This window comes from Uloborus diversus, chromosome 3 (assembly GCF_026930045.1).
Source record: "Uloborus diversus isolate 005 chromosome 3, Udiv.v.3.1, whole genome shotgun sequence".
NCBI classification, from domain to species: domain Eukaryota; kingdom Metazoa; phylum Arthropoda; class Arachnida; order Araneae; family Uloboridae; genus Uloborus; species Uloborus diversus.
This window is the reverse complement of record NC_072733.1, coordinates 63,494,079-63,516,383: the sequence shown is the minus strand read 5'-3', so window position 1 is coordinate 63,516,383 and position 22,305 is coordinate 63,494,079. Positions and strand designations below refer to the sequence as shown.

Genomic DNA, 22,305 nt, shown 5'->3' with positions numbered 1-22,305 from the left:
CAGGGCGTAATGTCACCAAGACAGTGAAATCTTTCGACAGTGTACGAGATAAAACTGTATAGATAATTACTCCCCAATTTTGTTGAAAGGATTTTGTATTGTAGTTTTTTTTTCCCTGGGTTTTCGTACCTGTTCATTTTATGGGGACATTTTCATTTTAATTTTAGAGCAAATCTTGAATGGAATGTTGCTCGAGCAGGAATAGGATATTAATGTATGTTACTGTTCTAAAAATAGATTGTCATGTTACTAAATTACCAGCATTTGGGTTATTCTTACTTTTAAGTTGAAATGAGTGCAAATGACGTCCATACTTCCGGAAGAAAAAATGGATACTACATATTAGTAGAAGTTGAAAAAAGTGCGCATTTCAAAGAACTTTTTCTTTTGCTACTTCAGTGAAATCCCGTTACAACGAACATTAATGGACCTCAAATTATGTTCGCTGTATTGGGAATTTCGTTATAATGGAATTCAAGCGATGGAATGACAAACTCGGACTCAAAATTTATTGCGTTGAAACGAATATTTCGTTGTACTGGTATTCGTTGTAACGGGATTTTAGTACTACAACCACAGCTGCGAGTCGGAGGGAAAATGATAGACTCCGTGAATCTTATAGTCTTCGAGTCCTTTGCGCTAAAATCAGTTCGACTCTGACTCTGCAGTCGTAGCATTTCGATCTCGGAGGGGAAATGACCAACCCCGACTCTTAGATTTCTAAAACCTTTGACTCCCGACTCTGACTTTTTCACCCAAAAATCAGTCCGACTACGACTATACGACTCCGACTCTGAAGCCCAGCTTTCAACAACGCTGTACAGAGGGCTAAAAGCTAAAATTCAAACGCTTCCTTCATTTTTTAAATATATTTTTTAAAGTAGCTGCAGAGAGTTGTGTACTACAAATAAAAAGATAACTCTTCATAAAAAGATCGGCTGCATTAGAACATTCTTCACTGAATCGAAGCATTGCGATCCTTGCTTATCATACAATAAGAACGTGAGTTGACCCTAATCCGACCCCATGCTGCTGTAACACGTTTTGTCTGTTAGATGCATAGAAATCGCTTGAAAGCTAATGCGTTTGGTATTTTCCTTGCATTTCTTTGACGTCAGGGGGTTGTTCACTGTTCCATCAAGGCTAGTGGTTAGTAAGAGAACCTCGTAGGGAGCATGAGAACGAGAGAGAGAAAAACTTCATAAACTTCCTGCATTAAAGTTGGACTGACAGGTAGGTTGGATACGTTCACAGGTGATGTAAGCACTTTAAATGCTTATATTCGAAGACGAAAAGGCTACGTGATAGAATTAAGATAGTAGTTAGGATTTTAAGGATGCATTAGCTTTGGTAAAAAAAATAATCGGGGATATGTAAAAAATTAGTGTTTATATGTGACTCAATCTGTGATCTTTCAGTATGTAAAGCTGGAACTTAGTTTTCAATAGTCTAATATTCCTTGCGTTATTTTCCGCTAGCAACATACGGCAGATTGAATGACCTATATTAGTTTTCTTTTATTTCTATTTTGTTTATTTATTTATATTGTGTATATATAATATAATATTATATATATAATATTATATATATATATATATATATATATATATATATATATATATATATATAATATTATATATATAATATTATATATATATATATATATATATATATATATATATATATATATATATAATATTATATATATATATATATATATATATATATATAATATTATATATATATATATATATATATATATATATATATATATATATATATATATATATATATAATATAATATTATATATATATATATATATATATATGCAATGCACAGAACACTCACGGTAACGGACATGCAGAACAGAAGATATAAAACGGAAGATTTACTAAAGGCACTAATAATCCGTAAATAAACTACCTGGACGCACACACGCATACATAATAAATGCATTATGTAAGTAAATGCATAGGAAACTGGTAAAACTGAAAGGAGGGGAAATATGAAGGCAAAATGTAAATAGTTTGCTACACTCAAAAAAAAAAAAAAATCTTCATGACAAATTCGTAACATTTGGAGCCCAAACTGCATCAGATTACAAAAACAAACTGAAATGTATTTAATTTTTATAAACAAAGCAAAATTTCAAGCATGGGCTGCTAGAATCTTAGAAAAAATGACGTAAAGCGATCAATTGTACCGCTTCTGGTAAAACAAATAGTGATGTGGTGTAGTTTCATTACTAGAGTTTTTAGTATTTACAATAGAAATCAAAAACAATTTAATTGTTACTAGATAAGAAGAAAACAAATCACGTACATGGGGGGGGGGGCGCTATTAGCGGTGAGGGAATGAAGTTGTCATCAGAAATTTTAGTTTTACTACACTCACTTATGATACAAGTAGTTTTTGTTTTATCTTAGTTGCCCGCACGTTATACGCATGCTTGTAAAAAATATCAAGGCTAACAATATTATTATGTATTAAATTTTTATGCATTATGATAATACGTTTTCATAAAAAATTTTAAAACATATCTTTTAATGGAAAGTTATTATTTTTTTTTTCAATTTTTAATAGTACTCATAGTAAAAAGCGAAAAAAGAAAGAAAAGGAAACCATATATATATATATAAAGTGTATTTTACAATAAATTAAAGTAATAAAAGTTTTAAGTATTAAAGCGAATAAGAAAAGCATACTTATTGAAAAAATGTGTTGGTATGTTTTATAAAAATCATGTTTAAATGAAAAATATCTGTATTGATTTCCTTTTTTTAACACATTTTTCTACGTCATAACGTGCAATCGTACAGAAAAATAACAAAAAATGAAAAAACAATAAAACCGTAGTGAATTGCGTGTGAACAAAGTATTACCGCAAAAAAGGGGAGAGAAAAAAATACGATTCACTCGTGACGTGAAAGAAATAAAGCAAATACCACGAAAGATAATTTTTCAGCTAGAAGTGCTACATCTTTACTTCAAGGGCCGTTTCCTTTAATCTTATAGAACAGCTATGATTGTATGTGTTAAACTGCCCGTCCGTGATGAAAATAGCTTCAAGAATACAGAATTTAAAAGACTTTCATAAAAGTGACTGAAACTAACTTTTGGATCTCAATTTTCAACCAGATGGCGAAAGATTTCAGCACCTCGACCTTCTTTTGAACAATAGCAGGTGTATGCGTAGCAATTTGCTTCTCAACCCAAGATTGTTGTGCAAATTATAGTGATATGCTAAAGACTTTTTCTGCTATTCAATCTAAGAGCGATGAATTGAAAGGTTATTATAGCAGAATCAGAGTTTGCTTCATTAAAGTGGTGAACACAATTAAAATCATTCAGCAACTGCATTTTAAATAGTAACACTTTTAATCAGGCATATATGCAGAGAAACAGCGTGAGCTCTTTTTTTTTTTTTTTTGTAATTCCAAAATGGATGTAACAGAAAACAATAGGGTTATAATAAAAATAAAATTACAGTTTAAAAAACTAAAAAAAACCGCTTTAGTAGCAAAATGAACTAAAAAGTTAAAAATAAGTATATAAAGTAATTGACCAAACACTTAATTTTACTGTAATAAAAAAAGCGTGGGGGGGGGAGCTGCCTATTTAGTTTTTGCAAGGATAACAAGTGGAAGAAATTTAAGACAACTGATAAAAAGCCCCCCCCCCTTCTCACGCTTTTTTCTATTATAGTAAAATTAAGTGTTTGGTCAATTGCTTTATATGCTTGTCATCCAAAGATTATTTTTAACTTTTTAGTTCATTTTGCTACTAAAGTGTGTTTTTTTAGTTTTTTAAACTATTATTTTATTTTTTATTTCAAATGAGATTTAGATATTAAATATTGCTAACACTTGTAACTCTTAAATGAAATCTTTGTGCGTGTGTTCGATTTTTATAATGAAATGTCTTAATATTCTATTGCATTATTTGCATCAGACATTTTGAATGCTTTCTGGTAAATTCATGTGCAAACATTGTTACACTCCGCAGCTCTGATTTGTACGTTGTAAGTAATTCTAATAAGCCACTGGCAATTTGTCCAAAGGAAAGTTGGACCCACAAACATACAAGGTTCATTCTACAAAAAAAACGTGCTTTTTTAGGTCCAGGCTGGTTAGTTTCAAAAATATTTATTTTTAAGCTCTTTTTTATGAGATTTAGAAAAGTATAATAAATTTTGAAAATGATCAAGACAAATTAATGATGTTCTAAAAAATTTTTTAATGTTTTTTTCACTGAACGTAGGGATACTTGAATGCTTCCGTTACATGTCCCAACACATTTCTTCCCAGGATTTATTTACTCAATACAAAAAGATATAACAGATTTAATAGTGAAATTTAAATCATTTGATGTTTTTTCAATAGGTTAAAAGAACTATGTTGTAAAATAAAAAAATATATATAGCATTCATAATCTTTTGAATCACTGTCACAGTATTTCTTGTATCCTTCGTTCAGGATTTAATTAAGTAATAGAATTTCCTACAGATGCAGGTACTGGCAGCTCATTACAGAGGTTTAGAATCACAAGTTAGCCCTTTTCAACTTAGGGTCTTCATAGTGAAACTAAAGAACTTAGTGTGAAAGAATTTCAGCATTATTCTCTTTGAAGTCAAATAGGTCCTTAACTTTGTGTATCCTCCGTTCTTGAGTTAAAAAGGAAATAATTGTTTGTGTACAAAAAAAAATTTATCGTTAAAACTGAATCACTTTTTTAAAAGTAAATTCTAAATAACATGTTGCTTTAACCCTAAATCAACACAATGGTCATAGCAAAACATAAGTATTTGTATCCTCCGTTTCTGTATCCTCCGTTACAGTATAGGGGATTAGAACGCACGCCCAATGATTCCCAGAGGTGGACGTCAGCGAAGACCCGCGCCTTAGACCGCTCGGCACCGAACGCTTATAAAGTGGTGGAATGTACTAACAGTAATAAGCCACTAGCTCTTAGTCCAAAGGAGAGTTACTCACAAACATACAAGTGAAGCTAATAAAAGAGTGTTATTAACAGACAATAAAACCCACTATTTTATCGTATTTCTTTTCCTAAAATGTAAAGTAAACTTGTGACATGTTTTGCTTTGAAAAACGTTAATAGTACAACAGCAGTCAATTAATTTAATTTATTAAAATTTTTTATTCAAAATATGTGAAGAAAATAAATTTTTTCTCAGAATAGAGTTTAATTTGCATCATAAATATTTTATCTTTTACGCATCACAATTTCGAAAGAAAAAGACAAAGTATTAAGTTTTTGAAGAAACCGCAAAATAAAATTTTTACTCCCTACAAACAAATTCCAGTGCTATTTTCCCACTCTTCTTATCCATAGTAAAAAAAAAAAAAAAAAAAACAATTTGAACGATGCAATGCTCAGGAAAACAAAATATGTAACGCATTTTTCATTATGCTATTTTTTCTCGCTCTTAGTCTCTAGTACAACGCATAACATTGAATTTGTTACTTACACATATACAATGTTTCTTATTTTTAAAAACAAAATATAGCGTTGTTAGACAAGTTACATTTAAACAAAATATTTATTTTATTACCAAAATTAATTTGCTGTTGCATAACAAAACTTCTTCGCAAAAAATTATTTTGCATTTAATTCGCGTTAATGTTTCAAAGACAAGTAGCTAATGTTTCCAAATAAAAAAGAAAGTTCGTGCTCACATAAAGCATTTTACTTTATAATTACACTTTTGAAAAACTATTTTAACAATAATTATTTCTTAAATTTTACTTAAGACATGTCAACACAATTACGTTATATCGTGAATGAAATAATCGCTTTTTTTATCTTTAAAAAAACTGCATTTACACATTGTTTTCGAAATTGAAAGCAGAAACGTTGTGCTAAGATAAATTCCCAAATTTGTTCAAAGTAAAAATGTAGTCAGAGAAAGCACAATTTTAACTTTTTTACGACAATATGTTAGAAATAATTAAGAATTATGTAGACACATAGATATCTATTCAGCTATTTAGAAATAGTAAAATAAACAGAAGTATAAGAATAGTAAAATTATTAGAAGTTAATGAAAACATATTTAGCTAAACTTACTCTTTTATGCGAATGGTACGATTCTTTTATTAGAATTAAAAAACAAATTTTCATAGTTATAGTTAAATGGCAAATTTTTAATTAAGTTCGTTGCGTTTCTTTAACGTCAAAATGCTCATTATATACTATTATTTAAATAGTCTATGTTTCAATAAATCGTACCAGTTGCGTTGTTTAAAAAAAAGGAAACATCATACTAATTTTAACACGAATCTTAGTGCAATTGTAAATAAATACATACACACACTTTTTTTTCGACAGAGTTATTCATAACATCTTTTTTCGTCGATATAAAGGGTCAATGATTTACTTTTATATTGAATTATTATTATTTTTTTCATTTACCCTTCAGTTTCTATAATAGAAAAATCGAAATATCGCGAGGACTGAACTACGAAAACTTTGAAGCTATCCTTTTCCATTTTTTTCACCTAATTTGCAATCTGAAGTAACAAATAAGAATTTCACCACGAATATAGTGTTCTATTTTAAAAAAAAAATCAATATTGCTTTAAATTACGTTTAAATTAGAAGTACATGATACCATCTCATTTATACAACAATGACAACGTTAAGGCGATACGGGGGTTTCAATTTTTTTTTAAAGTAATTTTCAATGAATTTCTTTGAAATTTTCAGCATAGTTACATGATGCTAATACCAGCTCAAATATAAAATTTCACTGAATTATTTTAAAATTTATTTAAATTTTTAAATTTAAATTTAGATTTTATAACGCTTTGGTTATATTACTCCTTGCAAACGAAAATTCATCAAATTTATAAAATACTAGCTAAATATGATACGTAAAACAACCGAAATTAGGAGTTGGAATTACTTTTTCAAAATTTTGTAATAAAGATAAGTAATGAGAAAAAAAACCAAAAACAAGACGTTTTCGATAAAATATGTTCATATTTCAATAAAATATAGCAAATAAACTCCACAAAACTAATCAAACAGAAAACTCTTTCACAACAAAATGTTAACAAACCACTTAAATACTTGGCATAAAATTTTCAGCAGATTTAAATAATAATTCGTTTGCAAGGAGCAGTTTGAGTTTTGTAATTATGTCGAAAATTAGGTTTTGAGGAAATCAGCATTTTCTGTTTTATATTGCAAATTTCGTTATTGAATAAACAATTTAGTTTTTAATACTAATTCACCACAAATAAGGTCTTATGGTTCATTGGAAATGGTATTAGTATTAGAAATTTAAATATTATATGCTTTTTTTTTACTCATGCATTTTATATGCATTTCTTATATGCATTTTTGTATGCATTTTTTAGTTAAAAAAGGGGGCGTGGCTCCCACAAAAAGTGTCATAACTTCGCCAGTTTTCCACCGATTCATTTTTTTTTTTTTTTAAACGGTTCAGCTAAAGGTGTAGTTTTTAGAAATATAATGAATGAAAAAACATTTGTTTGACCAATTTTTACTCATCTGAAAGCCCCTTATCGCCTTAAAATGCCTATTACTGTGCTTTAAAGTTACATTACCAAACCAGGTCTTTCTTTCAAATTAATATAAAACTTCCTTTCTCGAGATAGCGGTGGTATGCTTTTAGGGATCGATAGCAAATGTTGGAAGTTTTTCTGCAGAAAAGCGTGGAATATTCAAAACACGTTTAGACAAATGTCTTTCTAAGTACTTTTCGCGTTGATGAAAACAGCACTCGGTTGAAGACGAAAGTAGAGAGAACTCCTATGACAGGGAGTGAAAGAAGTGGTGCCGCATGTTATTGACCCGTCACTTTCCCCCTATTTGTGTATTTCTTCTTTAATATCTCATTCCATGTTCCCGGTAATATTCCAATATCTCCTTATCCTAATGGAATGTTTACGCTAACGAACACGGAACCTTTTCTTTTCCAGTAGTCCAATACAGAGACCGGAGATCACGTGACAGGGTCCTTAAAATACTTGACACGTCCAACGTGGAATAATAATGAGTCTTTTTATGATTCCTGCTCCCGCGTTTAATGACTTTATGCACAGACCCACCACCAAGAGCACGATCTGGGTGCTCCCATAAATACAAATATACTTGCATTTAAGTCTGCGGATTAAGTTGCTCGGTGTTGCTTCATGGGTAACAACCAATCAAAAATCGTTTTCGAGTTTAATTTATTATTTGTTATTTACGAGAGGCTCATGAGCGGGCGGTGAGGGATGGTTCAAAAAGATGCTCATGCCAGATATGGGGACAAAGGTTGTGTCAACCTTTTCAGAAATTGGAATATTTTCATTTATTGAAGGAAGGCAACAAAAAGCAACAAAAACTAGATGCACTTATAAAATTAGTTCTGAAATTTTACAGTAAAAAGTACTGGCATTTATGTTGCCAGAATTTTTTGCGGTAAATTCCTATTTTACTGTAAACGTTTTCGATAATAAAAAGCAAGAACGCTAAGGCTAGTTTTGCTGAACAGAAAGGAGGAAACGCTAGTACTTTATTCTGCAACTACAAATTTAGTCGTCCCTTTTGACGACTGTATGTTCAAACTTTTTATTTAAAAAAAAAAAGATAATTATAAGATAAGTGTAGTAGTCATTTTTTACCATCTTAGTACATTATGCAGTGTAGATTTATACATTTTGTAGAAAACTTTGTTTAATATACTTGAATCATTTTAAAGTTTTGCCTCAGGAGAACATTTTGGCAACTAAAGTAAAGAAGTTAGGTGCCAATGACACATGCCCAGTTTCGAACCCTACTCCAACTCCGTATCTCTGTTTTTTGCTACTGAAGAGTCCGCATTTATTATCACTTTCTTTCTTTTAATACTGATCAGTCATTGTCGGTTTTTAACTTCGAACTATAAATTATTTTCCCAGCACGAGTTAGTACTTATTTCTCAGTTTCAAAGTACTTTGAAATAGTCCATTTTAATAACATTCCTTTCCAAGTCCATTTATGTAATAGTCATACATTCTTCAATAGTAATAATTCTTTCTTCACTGGAAATGAGCATTTCTTTGTTGAAGGAATACTTAAACTCTGAGTCTGCTTCGATTTAATGGTAATTAAATTTTTTAAGGAAAAATGCATTAGTTACGTTGATTTGAATGTCTGATTACATCCTTAGTAAAATTGAGCTTTATTAAATGGTTTTATTTTATCATATGCTTGCATAATAAAATAGTTTGCTGAAATCTATTGAAATGATTACCCAAAATTTTGCTTAAAAGCACATAAAAGAGAATTACTCTTTTCCATTCAGAATGACAATTAGAATAGTTTTGGTTCATTTCAACACGACAGAAGTTCATTAGGATAAGGTTTTGCCCTTAGTATAAGTAGAAAAGGGGTGGGGGGGGGGGACTAACAATTATTGTAAGTGAAATATGAGACTGTTACAGCTGCAATAAGTTTTAAAAGTCTTTATTGTAATACTTTATAAAAATATTTTATTTTCTTGATGAATTTCACCTGTTTTGCTTATTATAAGTTTTAACAAACTGTTTGTTTCTTTCTTAACAAAAACAAAAATACGATATAAAACAATTGTCGAACAATTTAAATACTAAAAAATCCTTATATAGATAGTAGATAGGTGGTATTAAACGTTCTATTTTGTGTTTTTCGACAAATTTCAATTCCTAAATTTGTTGTACGCAGACATTTGAAGCATTTGCTTGGATTCTTTGGAAGTAAAAACAAGAGCGTTATAAAGTTATAAATTTAAATCCTCAAACGCAATCAACAGATCGAAAATTAATAACTAGGCCAAGGTGCTCTATTGGGTAGGACGTGGGAATCGGAGGGATCCTGGTTCGATTACCGTATTGAGTACATGATCGTTAAATAGTACAACCTCGATATCTCAAAACTCTCGGGACGGGAAAGTTTTTCGAGATATCGAGTTTTTGAGTTATCAAGGTTTTTAAAAAATTGATTTAAAAACTCTCACAATTACACACATGTACGCTATATGCATTTATATATGTACTATGAGACCACTTTGAATTACGATTAATAAAGTAGTCTTCAATATTTTACTAGACTTGAAATTTTATAATTGTCGAAAGTGCAAAGGAAGAGATTTTGAAATGAACAACAATTTCAACTTAGTTTTTTACCTAAAAATTTAAAAATTCTTACGTTCAACTAGTAGCTCCCCACATTCAAAAACTTTTCAGCAGCCATTTTGTAGGAGTTAAAAAAGCAGAAAGATGAAAATGAGGAACGCATTTTCTGTTTTCACTTGAAAAGTGACTGGCGAAAAATCAACCCCCTTTCCTCAAAATGGACAACATGTTCGAGAGAAATGCACAAAGATTCTAAACTCTGGGGAAAACACAGCACCCCTTTCATACCAACACTCCCCTATTATCTTGCTTCAATACCCTAATCACAAAGTTTCCAAGAAGAGAGATGAAAACTGGTCCCTGGAACTGATTTTACTACAAAAATTGCCAAAGAAAAAAGACAGCTGAAACTTGCTTCTGTGCAAAAATTTCGACATATCAAGGGTTTCGAAAAATAAATTTCGAGATAACTGTGGAAAATACATAGGGGTTTTTATATAAAATGCAGGGGAAAAATATTTTTTCGAGACATCAAGGATTTCGAGATAAGGAGGTTCGAGATATCAAGGTTTGACTGTATGTGGGTCCGAAAGTCCTGTGGTCAGTCACTAGCAGTTGCTGGAAACGTCTCACCCCTTTCTTCAAATAAGCCTAAATTGCGGAGATGTTGCTGTCATCTAATGTGGTCGACGTCGAACTCCCTATTGGGGGGCCTCACTCTCTCTTTTCCCTTTTGTCTTACACTCACACTGACCACATGAACGGTGTTTGATCTCTCAAATGGTATGAACAAAAGCAAAAAATAAGCTTTGCTAGGAAGAGAATTCACAGGGTAGACTGTAATATTTCATCCTTTTTCAAACTTTTTTTCTTTGCTAAACTGTAGCATCAATATTTTCTGACAATCATCCTTCTAGCAGAGTTGGAAGGAATAAGTAAAAAGACCGGTTTAAGTTCGTTAAATTCCTAGTTCCAAGAAAGTACATTAAAGGCTTGACACATCCAATTCAGGCAAAAGAGATATTATTCCAGTTAACTAATTTTGTCGCTTTCATTTTATAAAATATGGAAATTTAAAAAAATGTTGAGCTCGAAACGTTTTGCAAAAACAAACAAATAACAATAAATAAATAAACAAAATGCAAGTTTCCATTAAAAGCGAAAAACGATGATTAATTCTCACATTTCTAAAAGTATGTGTGTCTCATGATGTGCGGAGAAACTATGTTTCAGATGGGTCTAATGCGCCACAACAGCTACTGGGAAATCCCGAGATAAATTCTTATACTCAAAAGAACAAAACTCTTTGACAGAGACTTTAATCATTACATACCATTCACTGCATCTCCTTTACGTCCTTCATTGTTGATTAAGAAAGCGAACAACGGAACCATCCATAAAGGGAAATCCGGGATTAGATGTCCATGAAAACGTGAAATAATTACAACCAAAATTATTGTTGATATCTAGTTAGAGGTTGGGCGTAGAAATTTCTAAACTGCTAGATTTAATCCACAATGAAAGAAAAATGTGACAAAAGGGCACAAGCCACACAGTTCTTTGAGAGAAACACTCACAGAATACATATTAAGGACAGAATGGGTAGTAGGAAACGGATACCTATCTTGGCATTTTCTTATCTTTGTTTTTTTTACGAATGACAAATTTCTCATCAAGCCGTTCCACTCGATGATTGGTAAGCATATGCTAATATTTCATTATTCTGAGACCAATGGTAATGTCGCTGTTCTTTTAGAGGCGGAGTTGAAAACTTCACGCATCTGCGATCTCAACTTTTTTCTTTTTTTTCTTCAAAAACATATGTCTGCGTCAGCCCACTCAAGCTCCCTCGCACAGTAACATTTAAACCTGAATGAAAAAGTCTTCGGCAAAAGAAAAACAAACTGGATGTTTCTTTTAAAACCTTATCGTCACATCAGAGGCCTTTGATGGGGGAATCCAAACTGTTCATAAATTGTAACACATATCAAAGTATAATGCGATTTCTCCAAGGCTGATCAAGTTGTGATAATGGGCAAAACATCATTACAACCATCCGTCACATGGAAAACAGGTTCGAAGCGATTGCAAGGTATTGTAACTGATGGCAATTACGACCGTGATCTATAAAATAAATTACAGCAGCGATTTTTGAATTCTAGACCTCAAAGGTCGTTTTATATAGCAGAAGCCATATGTATTCAAGATAGAGATTGCAGGCGGTACGCTAATCGGCAAACGACAAAATCAAAGCCACATATTTCTTCCTTTCTTTTTCTTCTCTCTCTCTTTTCCTTTTTTTTTTTTTTTTTTTGTGCTTTAGCTTATCAGTTAGCGAAGCCTAATGAGTGAAGGATAAGAAAAAAAAAAAACTTGGTCAAGCACTTTACTGTAGTGTGAAGAAAAAATGAAGACATTATTTTATAAACGTCTTTTCAACTATTACTTCATAATAACAATTATAAATGACGAATTTAAACTCTATAAATACTAAGCTTGCAAGTGTTTCTGGGATACGAACCTTGCATCCATTTATTAGGATAGGAAAGATTGCACACTTTGAGTAAATATCCTGGAAAAAAAAAAGCTAATTTCAGTTTAAAAAAAAAATATTTTGATCATGTTAGTATATAAACTATAATACAGAAAACGAGATTTATTGTATTGACATCTATTTAACCATATTTAAATAAATAGTCTGTTAATATAAAATTTCTATTCCTCTGAGAGATGGCAAAATATTTGAGTTTGCAAGTTAACGGGGAGATGTGTGAAACGAAAAATTCACCCACAACTTTTTATTCTGGTTTTTGCTCATTATTTAACAAATTTCTTCATGCAAAAAAAATTCAAATTTTAGTCTGAATAGATTTATAATTTAAGAACATGTTGTGAATAGTCAGATACAACAATTTCCAATAATATCATATTTTAAAATATTTTATCAGTTTATTTATGCAGTTAAGTAGAACATTGTGGGGTGCCCTTTAGAGGATTTGATATATAAATTATTTTTAAAGAATTGTAATTATCAACTATCTCCAAGCATTTAATTGCACAAGTGATCAAAAAAATTACATTATTATAGTAAATTACATGAACACTAAATAACACTAAATCTGTACGCGCGTAAGTCAATTAAAATATAGATATCCATGTTCTCGTGATGTGGAACTCCATTTTATGTCACCAAATTTTATCGAAATTATTTCCTTCACTCAATTAATGTAAAATTTATTTGTAATTAACGTTATTGCGGATAAAGCAACCGTCTAAAGAAACTCCTTAATATTTTAAACTAAGAATTTATTCTGTATAAAATAATAATATAATAGTAATAATAACAATAATAAATATCAATATTAATAATAATAAAAAATAATATCAATAATACAAAAAATAATAATATAGAAATAATGGTAATAATAACAATTATAATAGTAATATAAACTCTCAAAGTAGTGAAGATATTTCTAATTCCTGACATTCTTATTTACATTGTTTAGCAAGCGTCAAATAAATATTCATTAGATTTTACTATATAATTTGAGTTTATATTCATTCATAAGTTAAATATATTTTCTATGGAGTAAATCATTTTTTTTAATGCAGCTATGTTCGAAAAAGAGTCTATATCAATTATTGTAAAGAGAAAACGCGTTTTTTTTTTTTTTTAAAGCCTGCTCAACCGAGAATGATACGGAAAAACAAAGCACTGCGTCAAAAAATTAGATTACTAACATTTTTCTTTCGTAATCATTATTAATTTTATACAGCCCTAACTTTTTTTCGTCAGTATCCTTTCAGCAAGTATGTAATTATCAGTGTTGAAGTAAAATAGTTACGCCTAAGTAAAAAAAAAAGAGAGAGAGAGAGTATTAAGAATTAAACAAATAAAAGCCTTGAATGAATAAAGAAACCGATGTTGGTATGCTGAATGTGAAGAAAAGAAAAAGATCGCAATCACTTTCCAGTTGTGTAGCTAAAGCTTTATACGCCAAAAAAAAAAAAAAAAAAAAACCATTCAAATGCTATCGCATTGATCTATAACCTACCTAAACGAGAAATTTAATTCTTCATCTGAACGGAAAATATCGATCAAATCAGCTAGCGCGATCAATCATTAAAATATGTCGATTCTTTACAATGAGAAAGCGATCTATTATCGTTTTTAGTGGCGTTAGAGACGCGAATTAGTTAACTCTTTAAAATTCTTTCGCGTTAACCGTCCCTCCCCAAACAAGATCGGTCTTTTGAGAAAGTATCTTTTCTTCATTCGCTTCTTTTTTGGAAACGGAAATTAGTGGGTGATTTCGAACGTGCACATCTGCACTGATTTGCGTTCAAAAGAAGCAAAACTCAGGGAATGTGTGCAAGTCGACGAACCACTCGTGAATCATCTTTATCTGATCACTTTTTTTTTACTAATCTATTTGTTTTTAAATACTTAACTGCCAATCGTGTTCTTTTCACCAGCGTTAAATAGCATTAAATTATAATTACTCGTTTTATAAACATTTGCAATGCTTATAAATAATTTCGCACAGCGTTAAAGTAGCACGCATTGTTTTTTTGGGTGAAATTGCTCATATTTTTGCAATAAAAAAAATGTTATCAAAGCGAAATACATATCATTAAAGTTTTTACTTCATTAACTAATGAATAATAAAAAGAAAATTTTTCAAAAGTTATATTACGGATTTTTTAATTCAAAATTATGAAAAAGTGTCGCCATTTCGGAAGCTATGGTTACTTCACCCTGTCCTCAGAAGGCATTTTATTTTGCTTCTACCACCCATTGAAACAATGGACGCATTTCCTTATCTACCTTGAGAATTTTTATTGCATTTTCATTTTATTTTATGCAGTGTTTATTTTTTTGTTTTACCTTTCTACTTGCATTGTTCATGGACAAACAAAACAACAACATTAAAGATGAATATCAACTAAATCTATTTCCGGAATAATCAAAAGAGTGAATTTGAAGATAAAAATATTTCTCATGGAGTAATTTGCTGCACAAGTGGATTTCTGCGAATCAAAACATCAGTTTATGTGTGAGTACACTTCTGTGGCACAATTGTCTTTTAAAGCGGTGTAAGAATTTATTAATTGGGGAGAAAAATCTTTTCTTACATTACAGCAAAAAAAAAAAGGGTTTTAAAAAACTCAAAAATATTAATTGATTTAATTTTCACTCTGCAAATTTATTTTGTAAGATTTCGTCGTTTAATGTGTTCGTTTCAGGAGCTCGGAAAAAGTACAACTTCGCTTAATTACCTCAATTCAAATATTTCAAGTTCCTGATACGATCGCGAAAAAAGAGAGAGAATAATACATGCAGTAGTAGGTTGAACGCTCAACTCTGAAACAAATGTATATGATTGTTTTCTTCATAACTCGAGATCTTTTAGTTCTACAAATAAAAACATTCACGCTTCATACCTCTGTCGCTTATTTTCCTTAGCAACCACGCCTGCGGCTATTGGAGGAACGGATGAAAAGTAATCTCATCGTTTCATACAAAGAAGTACTGTTTTCTTTTCCAAATAATGGCAAATCATACGTACCCTACAGGCATTACTTTATTCTTTAGCGTTTGAAACATGTAGATATTATGTATGTTCAACGATAAAAAAGGAGCGAGTTTACATGTCAATTAAATTTTGATAAAGTAAAGGAAGATGCGTATTTCTTCTTAAGTGTGGATTTTGGTACACTGCAATGCCTCATACGGCAAACTGCACCTTTAATAACTGTAATGTTGCATACGGCATCTTTTAGGATGAAACATTGTAGCACCAGAAGTGCCCACATTTAGCATCCTATGGCACTCTAAAAGGTACCTGTGAGAGTCTAATGACACTCTTCGAAGTGGCATAGTTTGCCATACGGAACCAAGTGGCATCTTTAGGGGTGCCATCGGGATACTATACGGAGCCAAATGGCACTCAAAAGAGGTGCCGCTGGTGCTACAACATTTCTCCCTAAAAAGCGCCATATGCAACCGGCAGTTTTAACAGTGTATACTAAATATTTGGCGTGTAGATGAAGTTTAAGTGTTTAAGAAGCTCATAAAGTATTTAGTTGATACATTCTCCCAGGTGCAAATGCATGCGAGAGATCTAGATACGGAATATAATTATTTATTTGACTTTAATATATTTGACATCTTGCGGTGCTGGACTAGATATCTTCTCTATTTAACATGTAATAGTGAGACTTCCCAGGGTCGACGAGAAACCATGTCAGACTAGAGTAGTATGAATTGTAGCAGTTTTATGGCGGGAGGGAAACCGGTGACCAAACTAACAAGGATCCCACCTTGGCTCTTGGCGGTCTGGGACTGTCTAACCGCAGGGTGTTTGCATCATAACATAAAATGTCCTACTACTACTACCCGTCGACAAGATTTGAACTAATATACAACACTACTCTAGCATTCTACCATTACATGTGAAATACGAAATGTTTGTTCTGTTAGAAATGTCCGGAACGTAAAGAGATCTATTACCCCAATTATACATTATTCATGAACCTTTTGATCAAGTTCCTTGCTACCATACTATGCGATGTCAAAGAATATTCTATTTAACATTTCGTTACATACTCATCATGTTGATGTTCGCACAATGTGACGTCATATGACCCAACCTTGTTCCCGACCATTTAGCAGTTTGACATCAACACGCCCGCCAACAAAAATCCCCACAACGAGAAACTACTACTTAAGGCAGTACGTGAGGCTAGAATAATACAGGTATCAATAATGACTTCGTCCAGATACAACGTTTTCTGCTTTCATATACATTTGTCTTCATTAACAGCCTGGGTACTTTCCAAACTCTTGGGTCGCATAGCAGCTACTCCCTCTACATTACTCTGACCCAAAGGTATATTAGACAGTTAACTCCCCATTAAAGAGCAATCCCCTCGTCTAAGTAATCCAAGAATAAAGTCTGCAGAAAGGGAATGGCTTCTTATTTCTGTGGAACCCCCCAGTCTGCTGACTCGGTTTCCTATGTTCAGCAGGAAAAGTAGCCAACAACCAGGAAATTCCAAGATTTTTATCAGAAAATGTAACCCGCACATAATTTTTTAAAAGAAAAAAAGAGTCCTATTAGTATTAAACCAAAATTACACATGTAATTAGCTCTTTTTTATGAAAAAGGAATATCTTCGAGTGAACATGGACCACATTAGGTTGTTAAGAGGAAGGAGGTTTTAACGAACTAAGCAGTTTTAAGAAACATCCCCAAATTCCTTATCTAAAATCAAAAAAATATGTTTTTTAAGTACTCTGCAACTACCTACGATAATTTCAACAGTTAGATGAATTGCTGCAGACCCAAATATAAGGGCAGCTTGTATAATTTAAGATTGACTGAATTCATTTGTAAAGGTAAGGTATTTTATTAATTAATGCATTGTTTTTTAACGAAATTTCAAACACGTGCATACAGTTTTCCCACAAAAGTTCCCTTTTTACGAGATTTTATTTTCTTTTACTTTTCAAGCACAGAGGTTTTTAATTCAATTCTTACATGTAGCACAGTCACTTTATTTTAATTGTAGAACCTATAACTAACATGAATAACTACCATATCTCACGAACAAGTGAAGCGTGACATAACTAAATATAATTTTATTCTTTGAATCAGAATTATTAAGCTACTAATTCACGATGAATGATATTTAGTGAACCAAACAAGACCAAACTTTTGCAAGTAAAAGAGAACAGTTACAAAGTAATAGTAAAAGAGCAGAAATTTGGATAAAAGTTCCCAAAAAACATAATGAAATGAATAATAATAATATAAAAAAAAAGACTTGAGATAAGAATAGACCACAAAGAGAAAGACCCATGCATTTTTAATGTCATGTAAGCTAATTCCTTAGATGGCACGCAAGACGTTGTTAAGGTTTTATAGCTCTTGTTTCTACACAAAATCCATTATAAATTGAGGTATTAGATAATCTAGGAATTGCTAGATGCCTGTCTTGATGAACATGATTGCTTTATGGAAAGCAAGCTTAGGTTTCTTGTTACAGACACAAAATGGTTATTTCATTAAATAAACGAATATTTAAGTGATCAGTCCCATTGTATTAAAGGTGCATAGTTTGTATTGGTGTAAATTTTGTTTCAAGATGTTTAATAATAACAAAATAATAAGAATTGTCATAATTTTTAAGAGCATACGTTTACATACATTTGTTACATAAGTTTAGATACACGTGGTCATCTTGCCCACATGTTAAATATACGAAATACTTTGTTTTGGTGAGTAAAATACGACAAGTGTATATCAGTACGATCACTTGACCATTGGTTCGGACTTGGTGAACCATTCTTTCTACACCGGGTGAACCATTCTTATATTCTTGGTGAATCATTCTTATTACACTGATGAAGAGGCTTATTTTTCATAGCCTCGAAACAGCTGTTTGATGAGTTTTTAACTCATTTTTAATGCATTTATTTGTATTGTTATTGACGTTGAATGTTACTCATTTCTTAACACAAAATTTTTTCTTCTGATTTTTTACCTACTTTGTTTAATTGTTTGATTAAAAAAATTTTCCATTTGATAGACAAAAGGTTAGAAAAATCTATAAACATTACTACTTAAAAAAAAAAATTGAACCTCGAAAACGTTATTTCTACTAGAGCTGTTGAGTTTCGGAACATCTGTTGAATTTTACCGCCAAAACCATATTCTTTGCCGAAAATTAGGTTACTTAAAGGTAATACGAAGCGAAACACCTATTTCATTAGAGTTACAACGGATTTCTCAGTAAATTTATGCGACTGTTAATAACTGAATAAAAAAATTGTTCAAAGAATGAAACATGGAAAAATAGCTGACAGCATCTTTTTTTATTTTTAAACCTTAACGCATATTTTTTACCAACTTTCGGATAAGATTTTTTTTTAATATACTTTAAAGAAAACTACTAACACAAACATGGGCACAAAAAACTATTGTTAGGAATCTATCACTGCAAGACCTCGCGATTTTTAAAGCCACTTTCGTAATTCCATCATTATTTCGGAACATAAATGTATTGCTAGTAAAAAAATAATGTACATGTTCGAATTAAAAATCTCGATTGTATTCTGTTCCTTAGAGTTATTTTTAATAAGATATTAATAACTAATGTACATGTAATGTCAACTTGCTAATAAAATAATTAAAAGCAATCCTTAAAAAAAATCGAGAAGAAGCTTATATATGCTAAAAATTTCCTAACGTCACTCATTTTGAGAGCAGGAAACATTTTCCTGAAAACATTTTCTTGAAAAAAAAAGGGTCATACTTAACACATGTCATTGAAAACATTAAAGATAATTAAGCTTAAATTTGTGTCCCAGAAAGTTGTTCTAATAGAATATTATAATTAGTATAAAGACAAACATTTTCATGCAATCAATATCGTTCAACACGGCTAATGAACATAAAATTATCTTTAAAAGCTTTTATAATTTCAATTATGAATATTTATACGAACTGATAGAAATATAAATTGAACAATTATAATGCAAAAATGATTGTACAAGAAATGGTCCGGAAATTTAATAAACACTTTAACAAGACTCCTAAGTTAATTAGGCATGCTGTTAGTACTTGACTAATTCTCCACAATACTTAGAAAAGGAAAAGGAGTTTCCGCCTTCGTAAGATTTTCATTGTTAATTCCAACAATATCTTCGGATAAAACAATTATGTAAATTGAAACATTTGAAGACATAATCCAGTTAAAGTAATTTATTTAAGTAACAGGAATTTCAGATTTTAAAAGAGCTTTTTTAAGAATATTAAAGCATTCTTTGTGTTAAATTATCGGAAATTACTTGGAAAGCTGTTTAGAAAAAAATAAAAGCAGTTATATTACAGAAAAATTTTATGTAACTAAATATCAAGCATCGTTAAGATGCGAGTTAATTGTATGCACTTAATTAAGCTATTAAAAACAGTATACTAGTAGTTGAAAGCTACTATGAATTACTTTTGCATTAAGAAATTTCGCATGGTGATCTAAACATTTGAATGGATTCTTCTCTCTTAGTCATTAATACTTAACTTGAAAGCATTATTTTCAATTATTCATTAATATACGAAACTTCATTATTTTTTCAAAATAAGTTTCTCTATCGGTCGCGCAACAATGTTGGACGTAAGTTTTGAAGTGATTAATATGTCATATGGTATATGTTTGCGAACACAAGAGCTATTTGGAATATCAGGCACACAATTTATTTAAAACTGGTCGTGTAAGCAGGGGTACCCCGATGGGACGGTACTGGGACCATCCAAAAATATCCTTATCTGGCAAATTTGAATACAACTATGCAGTTTTCATTTTTTCTCCTTTTTAAAAAAGTTTTAAAATTGTTTTCAATGCTGCATATCGTTCATTCTCATTAGATGTAATGTATGTATAATAGCGTATTTCATCAGTTGGTAAAATAGGAATTTTATTCGCCAAACTGATAATGTTCACCTATCCAAAAAGTTTTAGCTAGGGGCGCCCCTGGTCGTAAGGTTGGTCAGTGTTGAAATGTCAGGTTTGGGGTAACTGGCTGGTTCAACTCTAACTTAGTGAATACATTTCACCTCTGAAAGGACGAGGGTGTTAAAGATAGCTTTAATATTATTAAAAATGTTTCTATTAGTTGAAATTTTCTAACGGCCATTTAAGATTCCGTCGAAACAAGTTCGTGTTTCAGTATTTATATATTTTAGGAAAAATAAATATTTATTGCAATGTACATATTTTGCACTCCTTTTCAGCAACAATTTAGTGTGAATACTGCACTGATCTGTGTTTCTGTTTTAGTGCTAAATGAAGTTTACTTTATATATTTTACCTTGTATCTGCAAGAAACGAAAAAGACCAAAGTGGTCACCTTCTTAAATTACACAGAAATAAAAATAACTATTAAGTACACATGATTAATAGATGGAGCCAAACGTTGCGCAATTTAGAGGAAAAGAAATACGCATTTAATTTCAGTTTTAAAGTCCTACAGAGTTCTACAGTTCGATAACAGTTCCATAACTCCATTTCAAAAAACAACTACCTAAACCAAAATCATCTACTCTCAAGGTTTCTTATTTATTAGAATGAAAGCTGGGCTACCACACATGCATGCAAGTCCGTAAACTTGATTGTCTTTAGATAAAACTAAAAAGTTTAACAGAAAAACACAAGACATCAAGCAAATAAAATATCTTATAACATTTCCAGTACTTTACGTTTCTTCTTACGGATTTGTCCTCCTAATCTAAAAACAGACCTCGACACACCCCAGGATCCAATTGAAGGCAAGATCCCTTATATATGATGTCCCTTCTCTTGGGATTTCGGCTCAACGAAGAACGAACTCGCCCCTCGGGAAAGGGGCCGAAAGTGGGCCGACAACCGTTATGCCACTACGAAGCCCTCTTCGTATTCTCTCGGGTACTATCGCCCACATTCGCACACAGGTCTTCGTGTCATTTCGGGTAAATGGAGAAACGTAAAGGGGTGAGTATTTGTTAAAAGCTAAATTGTGTAGATCACATCAGTGCCAGACTAGCAAAGGAGTTGACTTAGAATTTGTTTTGTAAAACATTTTTTTTTCTTTAATTATAAATAAATAAAGATCTCAATATCTAACGAGTTTTAGAAAGTTCATTATCACGGCAAACATTTTTATGATTAGGAAGTAGAAAAATAGTTCACAAAATCAGGATTTCGTAAAATAGCAAAGATTTAATGCTAAATGCGTGCGTATTCGCTAACATTTATAATTAGTTTGGAATTCTTAAAAGTTACGCAAGTTACATATTTGGAAAACGAAAATTTACTTTAAAAAATAATAGTAAAGAAAAATGCTACTTCTTTTAAGTTACTAATGCACCAAATTTTAATTCATCTTTTTTTCCCCGAATAATCTAGTGTTTTGAAATACAGATTACCAAGAAAATAGTCAATCATACTATACGTTTACGTATTCAAGTTTCTTGACTATAAATTACGAACTACATTCTCTCCAAGCTCCAGGAGTTAATAAGTTTTTTGTTTATAGAAAATAACTTCCCAAAACCGTAGATTCAAGGCAAAATCATCCGTTTCCAAATACAGGAGAAGTAAGAAGTACTTACAGACGATAAATTATGCAAAAGAAGTTTC

General features: G+C 31.2%; 1 protein-coding gene across 1 annotated transcript in view; it reads right to left on the bottom strand.

The window, feature by feature from the left end:
- The window catches only part of LOC129218770 (uncharacterized), a 184,145-nt gene that overhangs the window by 94,055 nt on the left and 67,785 nt on the right, over positions 1-22,305 (bottom strand). Inside the window, exon 2 of the mRNA XM_054853094.1 lies at positions 12,647-12,697. Within this exon, the coding sequence (XP_054709069.1) occupies positions 12,647-12,697 (51 nt within the window). The remainder of the gene's footprint in view (positions 1-12,646; positions 12,698-22,305) is intronic.